Raw genomic sequence first — 17,061 nt, forward strand, 5'->3', positions numbered from 1 at the left:
GTTTTTATCTTCCATGTGGAAGTTTTTTACTCCCAGGTAAAAAATGGATGCGGGTCTCTTTGCCCGGGGAAGTGCGCTTTGAGGGCAGTGCGGGCGGGCGGCAGCGGGCAGGCTCGCCAGCGCCCCCTCCATTTCAGGGGCGGAGCCGAGCAGCCGCCTGCCAGGCTCCGGCAATGCGCGTGGAGGTGCTGGCGCGGGCAGGCGGCGGGTGGCCGCGGGCAGGCTCGACAGCGCCCCTTCCATTTCGGCGCCCTAGGCGATGGCCTAGTTTGCCTAAGTGGAGGCACCGGCCCTGGCTCCTCCACATGCAGCTGCTGGGTGACCGTGGGCTAGTTACATTTCTCTGAAGTCTCTCGGCCCTACCCACCTCACAGGGTGTCTGTTGTGGGGGAGGAGGGGAAAGGAGATTATTAGCCGCTTTGAGACTCCTTAGGGTAGTGATAAAGCGGGATATCAAATCCAAACTCCTCTTCTTCTTCTACGTACATTCCCATCCCCGCTCTTAACGCTTTCAACAACCCTCCGAGGTAGGTTACCAGGCATCCCCAAACTGCGGCTCTCCAGATGTTTTGGCCTACAACTCCTATGATCCCTAGCTAACAGGACCAGTGGTCGGGGAAGATGAGAATTGTAGTCCAAAACATCTGGAGGGCCGAAGTTTGGGGGTGCCTGGGTTAGACTGAGTTAACCCATATGCACATAGAGCTTATTTAGGGTACACAGAAGAGCAACCAAAATGACCAGAGGATCACCTTGGGGCCACCTTCCCAATGAGGAGTACAGATGAAAGGATATGTCAATTATGGTTCTCTCGGGTTGCTTACTTTTCCAATCTTAAATTCAGTTCTCCACATTTCTGCAACAGCTTGCAATTTTATTTTATTTAAAAAAAAATCTCATGAAAATTATTCAGCATTTTAGTGCAAATACCTCCTAGAAACCATGCTTTCGTGTGCAGTTTTGACCTAAAGTGCACATTTTTGCAAGCATGTTTGAATATTATTTTCACTAATGTAATTCATTTTTTGGCACATCCACCCCTAATATAGGCATTTCACTTCTCCTCCTCCCTTATTTTCTTGTTCAGGTACTGCAAAAGGGACATCCATGACAAAATGTTTTTGGAAAGGGGAAGGGGGTGGAGAGACTTCATTAGGAACAAATTGCCCGAATCGGTTTGTTTTGAATTTTGTTGTGAACAGAGGGCTTGTTTCTGTAAACGTAATCAGCTTTTGACTTACAGACACACTTCCTCTGTGCCTAAATATCTGAGGACAAAAGCAAGGGAAACTGCATTTTGAAGCATCCATGGCACCACTTTGCCTTTACTCTGCCTCTTATGACCTTACTTGGAAAAGACCAGGATGTCTTATCATTCAGCACAATAATTTGGAGGATCTGTATCCAAACACAACCTCATTTGTTATGTGTGATAAGAGGTGCAGCCCAGCAACAGGAAGTGTGCTGTTTGAACCTTATTCACAGCTAGACCCTGCAGTAGAACAGTGTGTTGTTTTTCCACCGATAGGCACCATGGCTAGCCAGCTGTTCCTCATTCTGATTCTCACTTCTCTGTCAAGTTTCCTGAAGGCAGAAAGAAATGGTAAGAGAGCCTTAAATAATTTCTCTGTCTCTCAATTGCAATTGCTTTCATTTATTTAGAATAAGAATAATTTTTTTTCCTTTGTACATAGGAAGAAAGTAAGGGTCACAAATTAGGAGTCTTCTCCACTGAAAGGGTCTCAGTATATTATAAAGTATATTGCATCTTGTTTGCCTGCGTATGGTGTGGGAATTAGTTTTTAGGCTGCATATACACCATACATTTAAAGCACTCCCCGCCCCGCCCCAAATAATCCTGGAAACTATAGATTACCCATCACATCGCTACAATGCATTGAGGAACTACAGTTCGCAAAATTCTTTTGGGGTGTGTGTGTTGCTTTCAATGTGATTTAAATGGTGTGAGAAAGCACCCTGGAATGCAGTTCTATCTGTGAGATGGTAAAAATACCTTCTCTTTCAGCTACAGGGGTGATAGGAGAGAAAATGATATACATGACAAGGGAAAGAGCTCTTCATATAGCAAATACATGTTTCGTATGAGGAAGGCAGAAACATATATCTAATATTGTTCCCAGAAGACAGGTGATTTGGTAAGAATGTGGTGATTTGGTTTTTTTAAAAAGAGGAAGGAAAAATAAAAAGTGACACAGAAGGAGTTAATAAACAAGAAATGGTGAGAATGATAGTGGAAGTAATGTTTCCATGAAATGAAGAAATGCACCTGATTTTAGTTGGGGTGGGAGGAATCTTAACATTTCACAGATCAATGAAGTTGTGGCAATAAATTTAATATGCTTGTTCTCTCAAACACACCAATGCTGCTATGAACAGCATAACTTCATAAAAACTTCACGTACAATATAACAAGACCCCACTGGCAATCTGGAGTGATATTTTTAAACAAGTAGCTAGCTTTGGTGTTTTAAGTTCCTTTTCATGTCGTCAGCAAATGCAATATAGGCTTTATGAATGTTAACACTCTGTTAGTAAACACTATTTTGGGGGCATGGAAGCAAGCTATGCTAATTTAACTGTAACCCACTGTTCAGTACAGTTGCTTAGGATTATAGTGTACATCACATTAAATCGACCCAGTCGAATGATGATCTGCATTTCTTCATGTGCTTTGGTTATAATGGGAACTGAAGTGGCCGATATGGGATGGGACTAGGGACACGGAAACAATAACATCCAGTGAAAAAGTGATGCTGCCCCATTTTGGGTCTTCATAAACCTCTTCTCGGGAATCCCCAACGGTTGGCAGGGAACAGGTGAGGCAAAAGGTAGTATTTATTCACACCAAAGGTAGTTAAATTTATGGAATTCGCTGCCACACACGATGTAGTAGTAATGGCCACCACAACATGATGTTAAATGCACCTTTGCACTTGATGTGCAACTTAAATGCTGGGGGAGGCGGCTGATAATTATGAGCGTAACAGCAGATGTGGAGGCAGAATAAGCCTTTCCTCACCTACCTGCCTCCTCCTTAATGCAATGGAAAACTTTAGAGGGGGTGACTGGGAATGTGAATAATTTGGGCAGTTGAAACTGAGGGATATAGAAAGTTGTGAAAGGTGTAAGCCAGAGAAGACAGCTGGAGCAGTCAAGGTGGGAGATGACCAGAGGATGCAGCTGAGGTTCTAGCTGAGGTTTTGCAGATGAATTGGTAGATTTCTGCAATGATTTGGGGAGGGGGGGGAGAGGAAGAATCAAAGATAAGGCCAGAGATTTGTGTTTGGCCATCAGGCTTTAAGAGGCAGAGCCCAGGGTGAGAGAGAACCAACAGACCATCAACAGACTACAAACGAAAGGAGCAAATGACAAAAAGATGGAGAGTGTGCAATTTTGAGAGCAGCAAGGTGATGCCTGCAGAAAGTGACTGCTTACAAGATGTGCAGAGTGGCAATCCTAGAATGATGAATTTTGCTCCCACATCTTCGTGGCATGTACCGAAATCCAATATAGTGGTCTAAGTAGGAATTTTGAGAATTCCTGAGACATAGACCAGGGAAGTCTCCTGGTGCCTGTGATAGCCACCCACCCTGCAGCTACAGGCTATTATGCTGGAAGCCCTCCTTCCACCTGTTTCTTTACCCCATGCTGTATGGAAAGAGAGCATCCAATGATCATGGGAGGTTTCTGAGGGACTTTACTGCTGTGGGAGCAACTAAAGCTGTGTACACATTACTGTTTCCTCTGGTTCCAGTGCACTCTCACTACCTCCCTTTTTGATCCATGTACACATGGTGTTACCCGAAATGCAGACGAAACAAAATAAACAAATTCCTTCCAGCAGCACCTCAGAGACCAACTAAGTTTGTCATAGGTATGAGCTTTCATGTGCATGCACACTTCTTCAGGTATCTGAAGAAGTGTGCATGCACACGAAAGCTCATACCTATGACAAACTTAGTTGGTCTCTAAGGTACTGTTGGAAGGAATTTTTTTATTTTGTTTCGACTACGTCAGACCAACACGGCTACCTACCTGTAACTGAAATGCAGAGTTATCTTGTAGGTTCTTGAGCAGTCCTGCTGTTTGATGTGTTTTCCCTCAAACCAGCTTCATTTCAAAAGGAAAACTTAAACCACATTCACAGCTAAGCTGAGGTGTGTGCATTTGAGACAGCCATTGCTCATGCAGGCATTGCAGCACATGCACAGTCGGGGAGTGGATTGCAAGGGGTGGAAAAACGCAACAGGTAGTGTGCATCAAGTGAATACATTCCCTCCTCCCACTCTGGTGTGTACAACAATGTGTGAATGCCATGTGAAATGCAGTGGGTGGACTGGGGTGGGGATGAGCTTGCTGTTTTCAGCTGCCCAAATGGGAGTGGCTTTCTCTTTGCCCCAAGTGAAGTATGAGAAGGCTGGAAGCGAAGTAAAGTAAGTCAACCTCCTCAAGGGAGCAGCAGCCACCACAAGCACTGGGTGGCTTGTCTTCTCTTCATAGGCAAACATATGAACCTAAGAACTGAATCACTGTTCCTCTGTGGATGCTGCCTCATACAACATGCACATGAGACGGAGAGAGAGAAAGAACCAAGGTGTACTTTCTATCACAAGTAAAGATGTGAAACCATGTGCAACATTTATCTATAAATGCAAAACAGTTATCCATAATGTGTTTTGAAATTTGCATATGAGACATTAGTGGGTTGTGTTTTTTGTGTTTGTTTTTTTCCTTTAGTGTTTCTACAGGATAAAAAGGCAAACAATTTTTTGGAAAGAGCAAAGCGTGCCAATTCTGCCTTTGAGGAGTTTAAGCAAGGAAACATTGAAAGGGAGTGCATGGAAGAGAGGTGCTCTAAGGAGGAAGCCAGAGAAGCCTTCGAAGACCAAGAGAAAACTGTAAGGACAAAGCTGGCCAATGTCTTTGCTTTGCCTTAATATGGCTGCTGGTTTCTGTCCTCCGGAGCAAGATCAAAACAGGGCTGACAGCTATGTTCTATCAGCCGTGCTTTCACGGTGGAACTGTCAGCTGCATTTAACAGCTTCCTACTCCTGCAATACCCTAGCGTTCTCTCCATGTGCTACTGCTTTTCCCTCTTCTTCCCTACTATTGCTTCTTCCAGCTGGAGAACAAGCTGAAACACAGACATATCTCTCCATATCTCTCTCCCTAAGCCAGGAATGGGGAACCTGTGACTGTACAGATATTTTTGGAAACCAACTCCCATTAGTCCCAGCCAGCATTGTCAATGGTAAGGGATGGTGGGAATTGTAGTCCATTGACATCATTCTGCAGGCTCCCCATTCCTGTCCTAGACAAAGCAGAGGAGGGAGGAAATTGTGGGCAATAATAATGGAAAAGGGAGCAGACAAGCAGGAAGGGTCAAGACAGACTGTTGATTAATACCACTCTGACAACTCTGTTGTGAAGGTGCACTCAGTAGTGTGTGGTTGGCCCTGTTTTTATATTGCATCTTAAATGATATTTTCCCCATGCTTACATATATGTGTGCAGCAGCTTATTCCTTTATTAATATTTTATTAATGTATTTCTATTATTTTTATTACCATACAAAAAGAGCCGAGATACAGTGGTTCTTCATAAGATATAGGACAGCCAAGACCAAAAACAAAAAACCATTAAAATCGTTATAAGTATTAAGAATGTTAACAGTGTAGGTACAAGGTATTAAGGATGCTTAATGCGTAGAAGCAAAGTTAAGAAAAGTAGGAACTTAACACTGATGTGCCATACCTATTAGAAATATTAGATTGTTACAAACATTACAGTGATGAAACAAAATTAACAACACAGCAGCTACCTTCTTGCAAATCGGGTTCTTTATTCATTGAGAGCACGCATTGCGGTAGGGGTTAACAGGACATCCCCTGGGATTGCTGGGCAGATCAGTCTAATGGCCACAGGGGAATTGGACAGTTTGTTTGGGGGGGGGGAGTCATGTTGCAAGTTAATGATTGATAGTGATAGCGGGTATAAATTCTTTGTGGGCAGCTTTTAGTTTCACTTTTGCCAGTGCAATGGATCGCCCGCCCACCGTCTTTAAGGTCCTTTTGCTTTGACATTGCTATGCCTGTCATGGGGTCGCCTGCTTTGGGGCAGGGGCCTGGTAGGAATTTTGTCCATTTGGCTGATTGGCTGTGCCATTTGGTTTTTGCCTACTGCGTAGCAAATCGTCACAACTTGTAAGGTTGGCGGTTAGGCATTGGTTTAAAAATTGGTTGATGGAGGGGTATGGAAAGGCTGGGCCTACCCCTCAAAATTGCTGCTGCTTATAGGGGTATTCCATTAAAGGAATCCTGGGGCTCGATGGGCTCTCATCTGTACCCCTGCAAGGGGCAAGGGCCATGCAAGAGCCTCGGGGAACATTCGGGGAGAGGTGAAGGGCCTGACACATGGCTCCATCCTCTCTCTGGGGGTGTTTACCTACTGACTTCCCTAGACGGCTAGGGATGTCAGATCTGTCCCAGGGCGGGGGACAGATGGATGAACCAATGCCTAAGCAACCACTCACATTTGGTTGTATTTTAAATAAAGTTGTGGCCAAAATAATGCCAAAAACCTTAAACTTAAATTGCTGTGTGATGTATTGGGGGAATGTCCAGTGACCTCAACACGCAAAGGGGGAACTCTGAAATAGTCATCCTCCCTCAAGTTGCCTTAGTTCAGGTAGTGCAATATTGTCTCTCAGTTAGCTAATGCATCTTTTCTTTTAGTATTTAATAATGGCAGTCAATTGCTACCATTAAACCAAATGCGATCATTTTTTGCAAATACTCCCAGATCTGTTTGAAGTTGTAAATATATGCATAGCTCTTGCTGATACTTGACATAGTCGTCTTCTTCTTAATCTACCCACACTCCCACCTAATGTCCCTAGGCGGGTTACATTAACACATGGCATTAGTACTGTTTGTTAGATCTGCCTTAAGCAGTTCCATTTTGCTAGGCGGCATGCAGTAGCAGAAATTGGCAGAGGACTGAAATATGTCCTTTAGTCAGACCTTAATTGGCATACTCTGTCTATACTGTTGGCCTGTCTATACTGGTCCTCAGTTGGGTCACAGCCTGACCTAAGGTGGATCACAAAAGCGGCACTGCTGCCCAATGAATATGTGGTCTGAAAATTAACAAGTGGGTCTACATTGGGTAGATGGGTGTCGCGGTCACTCTGACCTGCACATCACCCCCGGACGTTTGACGGTCTATTGGTGATGTGCCTACGACAAACAAATACTTTCAGTCACTCACACACCTCAGACCAGGATATCGTAAAATAAAACAAGATAGTTTATTTGAATGTTCTTATGCGTATTGGTTACTGTACAAAGCTTAAACGGTTTCAAATAACAGATGGTTCCTATACCGGCCTAATACCTCTAAATCTGAATTACCGGCCTATTACCTCTAAATATAACTACTAATATTTATCACTAATCTCATCACACTGTATCCTGTCTGTCTATCTCCCTGTTTAACAACCACCTCAATATTAACCAGCTCTTATCTTCACACCAACTCTAACCTGACTGACTTCAACCAACAACTCCCTTCAACAACCTCACTGACTCCAGGGGTGGGGTTTTTATACTCCCCCAGAGCCCTCCCCCCTGGGTTCTTAGGGTTCTAACAGGGTTAACCCTCTACAGCCTGGCTAATTTTTAAACTGATCGCTACAATGGGTTCTGCTGAGTCTGTTTGAAGACTATCTCATTGGGGTGAGTAAGGATCCAAAGTTACAGGTACATCTGTGCTTCTGGGACAGCAGTCACAGCTAGGGTGAAGTATGGCACCGGAGCTCTAACATGGCCAAATTATGGGAAGAGCTACTGCTACTGCTGCTGCTGCTGCTGCTGCTGTTGGAAGAACTGTTATATTGTTGTAAATAAAATCTGCTGTTTTCTTATTAGGAGGAGTTCTGGAATGTGTACGTAGGTAAGAGATGCGTATGTTTTTTTAACCAAATATTTCTTTAAAATACAGTTGATATGCATTAGATAAAAAATAAATTAATTGATTCATTGGGTAATATCAAACTAAGACAATAATCCAAGTAGATTTGAGTTGCTTGACTTCTATGAGTCTACTCACAGTATGACTAATGTGGGATATACATTATTATTATTATTATTATTATTATTATTATTATTATTTTATTATTAATTCAGATTCAATTACACTTTTTAGCTAGAACAGTTTTTAGTTGTGCCAGGTTCATGTGAACTACTTTGATTGTGACCAAGGAACTATAGCTCCATGTTTTGATAGTTCATGCTCTCCCATCCTGTATCTTAGTAGAAAACATTTTCGGAGACGCTAAATTGTGTGTTTCTACTCCTCCATGGCTGCATAAAACTGATAAAGGAAGACCCTATGCCACAAATTGACTGATTGGTGCCTTCAACATATATATATGGCATTTGAAACAACAGAAGCAAAGCCTGCTGGTGGAAGAGTTTGCATTCTGGTGGGGGTGAGAGTGAGACCAGCCAAAGCAAACAAGGGATTACAATCCACGTTTGCAAAGGTGGCTTCCTATTTTCAAACGATGGCAGCAACTCTTAGAGCTGTGAGCAGCTGTGTCCAGAGCTTATGCTCAGCATTTTGCAATAGGAATGAAAGCTGAACCCTTAGCTCTTAATCTATATGTTCTAAACGACAATAAGTGTGCTCATAAGGCCCCGGTCCAATATCAAGTTCTATTAATTTCGGTGGAACTTACTTCAATGTAATGTGCAGGATTTAGGCACAGGAGCTGTAGTAGCAACAGTGGAGCAGACCTTTGTAAGAGATTTTAAAGCAGAGGCTGAATCAGGGACATCATCGTGGTAGATGCCCTGTGTTGACAGGAAGCTGGACTAGATGAATTTTGGGGAGCCAGTATAAAAAGTGACACCGGGTAACCTCATATTTTCATTCTTAACACATTCATTAATACCTTGGATAACAAGAAACTATATTACAAAAATGTATATTTCCCCCCAAATGATAGATGGGGACCAGTGTGCCTCAAACCCTTGCCATGACCGTGGAACGTGCAAAGATGGCATTAATAAATACACCTGCACTTGTTTGGATGGCTATGATGGGACGAACTGTGATAGTGGTAAGTTGTGCTTCAGTTGCAAAAGAGCAGTGGCGTTCTTATTTGTTGGTTTATTTCACTACGTTCTCTGAGGGTGGGTTCCATACAGCTCCAAACAAGCACCCTAAGGTTGAGACCATACGGAACAGCATTTCTAAATATGTTGTTATGAATGTGGGAACTGCCAATGCCATTTCCCTCTCTCTTTCTCTGCTAGTTTTCCTTCCGACTCGAAGGTTGTTGGTCTTCCCCCCTCTATTTTCTACTTCAGGTGCACGTTGCTCCCAGGCCTTCGTTCTCTTCGTGAAACACAGATTCCACTTTTCCCACAGATTCCACTTTTTATCAGCATACATTTTGCCACCCCAAACCCTAACGAGCTGTGGTCTTTGTCCTCGACCAGGGTCTGTGTTCCTTTGGAGAACTGAAGACATGGCAGAGGCTGTGGTAGCTTTAAGAAATAGGATTTATTCACATAATTTACACCTGAATTTAGATGATCAATCAATCAAAACCTTTATTGACATCATTTACAAACGTTAAAATAAATGGTCCAGTTACAATCACACCTGGTCTATCCCCTGTAATAGGAAGCGTGTAACCTTTATTGCCGGTTTCCAGTTTGGAATACATAGTTGGTCCAATTATTGCTGGCAGATATCAGCATACATTTTGCATTTGAGGACCATGTGAGCCAGAGTTTCAACTGGGTGGGTGTCACATGGGCAGATCCTGTCTCCTTCTGCTGTCCCTGCGAACCTACCCCAGAGGAGGTTAGACGGGTTAGCGTTAAACCTAGCCAGCGCGAAAGCCCTTCTTTCTTGTGGCTTGAACAGAAATTGTAAGGATTAGATTCCTGTGCCCAAGAGAGATGAAAATAAAGAGGAGAACATGGTTTCCTCGCAGCTAAAGTCAGTTCCTGTCGCTCTATGTCCCATAACCTAGCCCCTAGAATTTAGATGGAGAGACTACAGGTGTTACAGCATGTTCATCTCAAGAGGGGCTTGTTCCTCACAGCAGTACAATATTGGAGTCGAAGGCATCTCTCCCAGCCAGCCAACCTAAATTGTCCTGCCTTTTTCAACTATTCCAAGCTTTGTGCAAGCCCCCCCCCCCCCTCATCCTGTCTCATTACATCCAGTTACCCCGGCAACTTGTCTCTCTTTACACCAGAAACTTAGGAGCCAACTCCTGGCGTTCGTGGGGGCTTGAGCCTCAGAAAGTTGATGGACATTCCCATTCAAATGTTGTGTGTGCACTGTGTCATGTGATAGATTATGCAGGGCAGGGCTTACCCGGGCCCCCCACAATATTTTATTCATGTTGGCACCCCTGACAGTTCTCTTTCATTGCCAATGGCCCTCAGTGGCCCTGCATTGTTTTGTAACAGCCCAAGCTTGGCCACGTCCTTTTGCATAGGCTAGGCCAGGATTTCCTCTTCAGTTTGTATTTCTCCCTTCACATCCCAAAATCTTACCATTTATTAATTTATTGGTTTAGGGGACTCCCCAACATTCATAATAATATGCTGTACAGCCACGGTTGGGAACTAGAGGCAGATGTCACCTATCATTTCAGTTCCTTGATCCTTTTAAATCTTCCTTACTGTGAGATCCCAAGGAAGGGAGAGCCTATGCACCTGAGTGTAGGGTTGAAGAAAACATTCTTCTTTAAATGTGGTAACTTGAGCAAAACAAGATTCCCATATGTATTAGATAAGTATTCAAGAATGCTTCTCATGGCCATCTGGTTGACCACTGAGAATAAGATGCTGATCTGATCCAGCAGGTTTGATTCTTATGCCCCTATGCATTTATGGTATCCACACAATGGTTGCATTTGCACATAATGATAGCCTGACTATATGGCTTATTGTGCTTTATTGTGAATGAGCAATTGCTGCCCAATTGTTCCCACTTCGCTCCTCCAGGGATTGTGGTTTCTTTCTCCCTAGCGAACCACGATAGCTAGCCAGTCCTGGCCCGTGATTTGTTTTTCTTTTGTTGGCTTGCTGATCGTGGCTTGTTAGGGAACAACAAACCATGATTTCTGGTTCAAACATAAATGAGGCTTTATTTTGTTTCTCCTACTGGAGCAAAGAACACACGTTTTCAAAATCGTTGCTACGTCTTGGAGGACGTTATGCGGTTATGAAATCGCTAGACTACAAACCAGTTTCCCTCCAGCAGTTGGCTTTTCAGTGACCCTCAACAATTGCCCCATTTGTCCATTGATAGAGCTTTAGCTTAAACAGTAGAGAACACAAAGGAATTACCCAGTGCAAAAAAAAAATGCCTTGAAGAATTTACAACCTAGAGGAAAACGGCTCTGGCTCTAAGTGACATTTTAACCATTGCCTGAAGAATGTGTGTTAATTTATTTTTCAGCACTCGTGTATTTGTCTTTTATACAGTCATACAAAGATCCTGCAAATTGCAGAATGGTGGCTGTCAGCAGTTCTGCAAGCTTGTAGAAAACAATATTGAATGCTTTTGTGCCAATGGATATATTCTGGAAAACAATGGACATTCCTGCATTCCTACAGGTATGAAGCCATTTGTTTGGTTGAAGCAACTTGTTGTAATTATATATTTTTATTTTTGGGGTGCATTTTTGCATGCATTGTCTTTTTTAATGCTACCAACAGTTTAATTTTGAGTTTGCTTTTCTCCTTGTACAAGGATATTCTCAAACTTTCTTATCTCCGTTTTTTCTCTTCATGTTCTGAAATCAATCCATAAATTTCCAGGAGTCTTCAGTCAAACGTTGTTGTGTCTCCTATTAACAAAATCAGTTAAAGCAGAGGAAGAGGGATATGGGCTGGCATATTGATGCTGACAACGTTTTCTGGCTACTGCAAAATTAAAATACTGCATACATGAAGAGCGCCCATATCACAATAAATAGCCATTCAGAAGCACCCATAGAATTTGTTCTTTTGATTTCTACCTTAAAATAATTCATAGTACCAAAAAAAAGATATTAAGAGAGAGAGACTGGAGGTACTGATTTTTTTCATCGTTTTTTTTCCTCACCCAAGATGCATTTTAAAGTTAAACCCTAATTTCATATCTAAACCTTTGTGATGTTCCACATTTATTTATTTATTTAAATTTGATTCGACTTGATTTATATACTGCCCTATACCCGCAGGTCTAAGGGCGGTTCACAGGATAAAATCAGAATATAAAACCACAAAATACTTCTACCTACACTTTGTGTCCTGCATCCTTTATTATTGATATATAGTTTGTTTCTAACTGAGTGCACAGATTCTGAAGTGTTTTAAGGGCCTGAGAGAATTTTTAAATTTAAAAATAAATAAATGATTTGACCATTAGATCTGAAGGTCCTTTAGCTGATGTTTTCATTTTAAGGTCCAGGATGACCTATGTCTTTCCTCTGTGCTTTTTAAATTTCATCATTTTTGAAAGATGCAGTGAAAAGATAGTTGGTCACAGGAAGATTAATCAGGCACTCTTATGAATGTTTATTAAAAATAATAATGCTCCATTGAGTTCAATGGGTCTTTGTCTTCTAACTTCCCTTCTTTACCTACTTTGTCCACAATTCATCTTCCTGGATCCAAGCCACATCCAGGAGCCAGTTTCTTGACCCAGGACTGGTTATAGGGAGCATATGACTCCCTTTTTACAACAGCTCCACTGACTACCAATCTGTTTCTGGGCAAAATTCAAAGTGTTAGTTATGGCTAAGAAAGCCCTAAATAGCTTGGGTCAAAGTAGTCTGAAGGACTCATACAAACCTACTTGGGTTTTGAGATCTTTGGGTGAGGCCCTTCTCTAGCTCCCACCACCCTCACAGATATACTTGGTAGGGATGTGGGACAGGGCCTTTTCAGTGGCTGCTCCCAGACTTTGGAATTCCTTCCCTAGAGAAGCTGGACTGGCTCCCTCCTTGTTGTTCTTCTGCCAACAGGTGAAAGCATTCTTGTTTCAACAGCCTTTGGAAACTGGCTGCTTTTAATGAGGGGGCTTGTGCCATGCCTTTTTTTGTAATTATTTGTATGATTTTAATAGATGTGTGTGTGAGAGAGAGAGACGGAGAGAGATTTAATTAGATTCTAATCTTTAATTATTTTTTTCTGGTTTTAGTGGTTCTTATTTTTATCTGTAAGCTGTCTTGAGTATCATCAGGGGAAAAGGCAGGGTATAAATGAATATAATAATAAAAAGAATATTCCAGCCCTTCGTAGAAAAAGATTTTAAAAGATTGGCTTTTTTGTTTCATTGGCACAAGTTGGTTTGGTTGTGTTGGCTAATTTAAAATGCCGGTTTTGCAGTTCCATATCCCTGTGGTCGGATTCAGAAAAAGAAGGTGGCAAAGAGAGAAGCAAGTTCTTTAGAAGATTCAGATTATGGCACACAGATTCTCCCAAGCCCTGGTCCCCAAGATGAAGAGCCATTGTATGGGGTCAAAGAAGATCCTGACGAGGACCGTGGTGTCAGAATAGTTAACGGAGTGGATTGTGAACTGGGCCAATGTCCTTGGCAGGTAAGTTACTCTGCCATGTATCTTGTATAAATATTATATACTCGTTTATTATCCATATTTAACAATGGACACTGATTCTATCATTTTTAACTGCTCCCATATTGTATTAAAGTGGGGAACAGCAAGGATCCCCACTCCAGGTTGTGGCTGGCTGGCTGGATTTCCTGTTTTTAAACTTCTTCTTTTTTTAAGGCAATAAATAGCATTTACAATAAGAGATTCGGGGCTATGGGCCTGCAACCTTCAGCCTCATCAGGTTACCCACAGGACTTCAGATTCTGAAGTAGACTATCCAGCTCATGCTCCATCCTGAGTGAATCACACAAATGAATCTCTTTTGGAATTGGCAGTTTGGCGATTCCTTAACCAACCCTGGGCTCTTCCCATCAAGGCATTTTGCTGCCTGAGGCAAAGGGCAAGATGGCATCTCCTCCATTCTCTGTACATATACTTTTAATTCAGCCTTGGTTGATGGGGCAGAGTCCTCCACTACACCTTCAGGCAACAGGCTAACTTATGGGGTTCAGGCCAGGCTGTATGGCCCTCACAGCTTTTCTCACTCCTTGCTCCTTAGCTTGCCCCTGCTGCCTGAGAAAGCTGCGTCACTCTGCCTAATGGCAGATCCGGCCCTCCTTCCCATTAAACCCCTGGCAGAAATGCACCACATCACTCAGGCACTTAAAAGTTGCTTTTGTCAATATACTATTTTCTTTTCTTCACTTTCTTTGTATGTCCTTATTTTGGTTTCCCCCTCATTTGGCTCTGCCTTATTTTGATTCTTACAGGTGTTCTAGTAAGAAGACGTAATACATCCTGTGGCGTCATTTCTCCCTCAGACAAAAAGCTACTTACTCACACAATCCTGATTTTTGTACCTGCTTCTTTTTCAGGCACTTCTGATAGATGATGCAGGAGAAGGGTTTTGCGGGGGGACCATTTTGAGCCCAGAGTTTGTGCTTACCGCGGCTCATTGTATAAATCAGACAAGAACGCTGAAAGTTGTTGTTGGTGGGTATTTTCGATTTTTGTCACCTATTCAAAGATGCTAAATTGCAAAAAAAAAAAAAATTGGTAGGTGAGGTACACAGAGATAATCACTAATAGGTTTTAGTATCTTACTCAATATCTCACCAAAATTAATGTTTTGTAAATAAGCCTTTGGATGTGAGCTGTGGCAGGCTGTGTGTGTGTGTTACAGTATTCATCTTGTGGGATTTTTTTTTTTTAAAGAAATCAGAACAGAAGTGGACAGGTGGATGTGAATGAATTGGGTGTAAACTGTGATGCTCAAAGGATGGTGTTTTTTCCGTGGGGAAACTTGCAGCTTTGGAATCTCAATGGTAATTGAGAAAATACACTGGGGGTGGGGAGGATTAGCACCCACCCACAGAAAGTGCGAGTTCCAATCATGGAATGCCTAGGGCCAGCCTGTCTGAGTCAGAGCAGCAAATGGTGTGTGTGTGTGCGCGCGCACATACATATCGAGGTGCATAATACCCAAGCTGGACAAATTATTCTGTCACTGGAGAGAGCAAATCCCACAAGTACTTCCTCCCTTTCCTGGCAGGAAAAATGCAACAATAATAAATTGCTATCAGTTTCCAACCTTTGAGTGACTCCCGAAATAAGCTGCCCTCGCTATGCGTAGTGGGAAGACTGGTCCCAGAAATATTCCCAGTAGCAGACTACTGCAGTTCCCAGAATTATTTGAATGAAAGAATGCGCTTCAAATGTCTTTCAAATATTTAGTAGGAAGCAGATCATCTTGAAGATACCTGGCGGGGCTTCCTTACCTTTTTGGCGATTCAGGAGGTGTGTGCAGCCCCTGCTTACCTCTGGCAGCTGCCACAGAATCTCAGAAAATATTGCCATTTTCATTCCCCTTCTCTGTTCTTTGTTCTTTCTTCCATTGAATTTTTTTAAATCTATTTGTTAATTCAGTTAAATGTATTATCAGGTGCCAAATAATAGGTGTCAAAATTATTATCATTAGACATCCAGAAGTTGGGGTTCTGGGAGGGTGGAAAGACATAGTTTTATGAGCAAGGACTGGGTGAGTTGGGAAAAGAACAGCAAGTTTTGTATTTATTCTGGATCAAATGTTGTAGAATACAAGTGTTGTTGTTTTTATTATATTCTAATTGATGGGGGGAATTTTAATAACAACACTACCCAGTTTGAATACCAATGCACCTCATATTTGTATCACATAACGATTATACTGTGTTGTTCTCACACAGGGGAAGTCAACACAACGGTGAGCGGAAGAACAGGGACAGTTCATACAGTGGATAAAATATACGTACATCAAAAATTTGTTTTGGCAACCTATGATTACGATATAGCCCTCATTCAGCTGAAGACCCCTATCCACTTTTCAGAAAACGTGATCCCTGCGTGCCTTCCCACTGCCGACTTTGCGAATCAAGTCCTAATGAGAGCACGAAAGGGTACGATCAGTGGCTTTGGCCGCCTCCACGAAAGAGGCCGAGTATCCGCCACGCTCAAAAAAATCGATGTCCCCTATGTCGAGAGGCATATCTGCAAGCTGTCCAGCAATTTCCCAATCACTGAAAATATGTTCTGTGCTGGTTACCATACTATAGCCCAAGATGCATGTCAGGGAGACAGCGGAGGCCCACATGTCACGCAATACTGGGACACATATTTTGTGACTGGTGTAATCAGCTGGGGGGAAGGGTGTGCAAGGGAGGGGAAATATGGGGTTTATACCAAGGTGTCAAAATTCATAGGTTGGCTGAGGAGAATCATGCGTTCAAAGCTGTAACACAGTAGAGCATGAGAGGACAACACTTGTCTCCCTGATCATGGTTTATTGTCATGTTTCACACAGGCATTTCCATGGGTGAATTAAATAAGTCACTCTGCCTAGGACTTAAACCAGCCTCTACCAAACAGGATTATTTTTGGACTATATCTCCCATCAGCACCAGCCAGCACAGCTATGCTGGTTGGCATGGATGGGAGTTGTAGTACAAAACATCCCAAGGGCACACGCTTAGTGAGGGATAACTTACACTATGTTACTTTAATGGCCTCTTCATTTCAAAAGCCTTGTTCAGGTGCTCTTCCAGAACAAGAAATATCAATATAGTATGCAGTTTTGCCTAATGCAATGCATTCTTGTATGTTCTTTTCATTTATATGCACTCTGTGCCCACCTAGTACATGCATTTTTGAGCACATTTACTTGTCTGGAGAACTGGATTGCAAAATTCAGAGAAGTGCATGTTCTGAAGGACTGCTACGTTTTGCTTCATGTATTCTTTATAAAAGCACAAATTTCGTGTTAGCCTTTAAATGCTAACCGAACTGAATTTCTTATCCCATCCCAATAATGCCATAATAAAAGAAAATGTTAACGTTTCTCTGATGGGAAAACACTATGTTGTTATACATCA

General features: G+C 42.4%; 1 protein-coding gene across 1 annotated transcript; it reads left to right on the plus strand.

Moving 5' to 3' along the window:
* Positions 1-964: 964 nt before the first annotated feature.
* Positions 965-17,027, plus strand: F10 (coagulation factor X). The gene is made up of 8 exons (XM_035114922.2): positions 965-1,603; positions 4,759-4,919; positions 7,950-7,974; positions 9,032-9,145; positions 11,538-11,669; positions 13,428-13,639; positions 14,530-14,647; positions 15,880-17,027. Exons 1-8 carry the CDS (start codon positions 1,309-1,311, stop codon positions 16,425-16,427), a joined length of 1,605 nt encoding a protein of 534 aa, XP_034970813.1. The 5' UTR covers positions 965-1,308; the 3' UTR covers positions 16,428-17,027.
* Positions 17,028-17,061: the final 34 nt, after the last annotated feature.

This window comes from Zootoca vivipara, chromosome 4, assembly GCF_963506605.1.
Source record: "Zootoca vivipara chromosome 4, rZooViv1.1, whole genome shotgun sequence".
Taxonomy (NCBI): domain Eukaryota; kingdom Metazoa; phylum Chordata; class Lepidosauria; order Squamata; family Lacertidae; genus Zootoca; species Zootoca vivipara.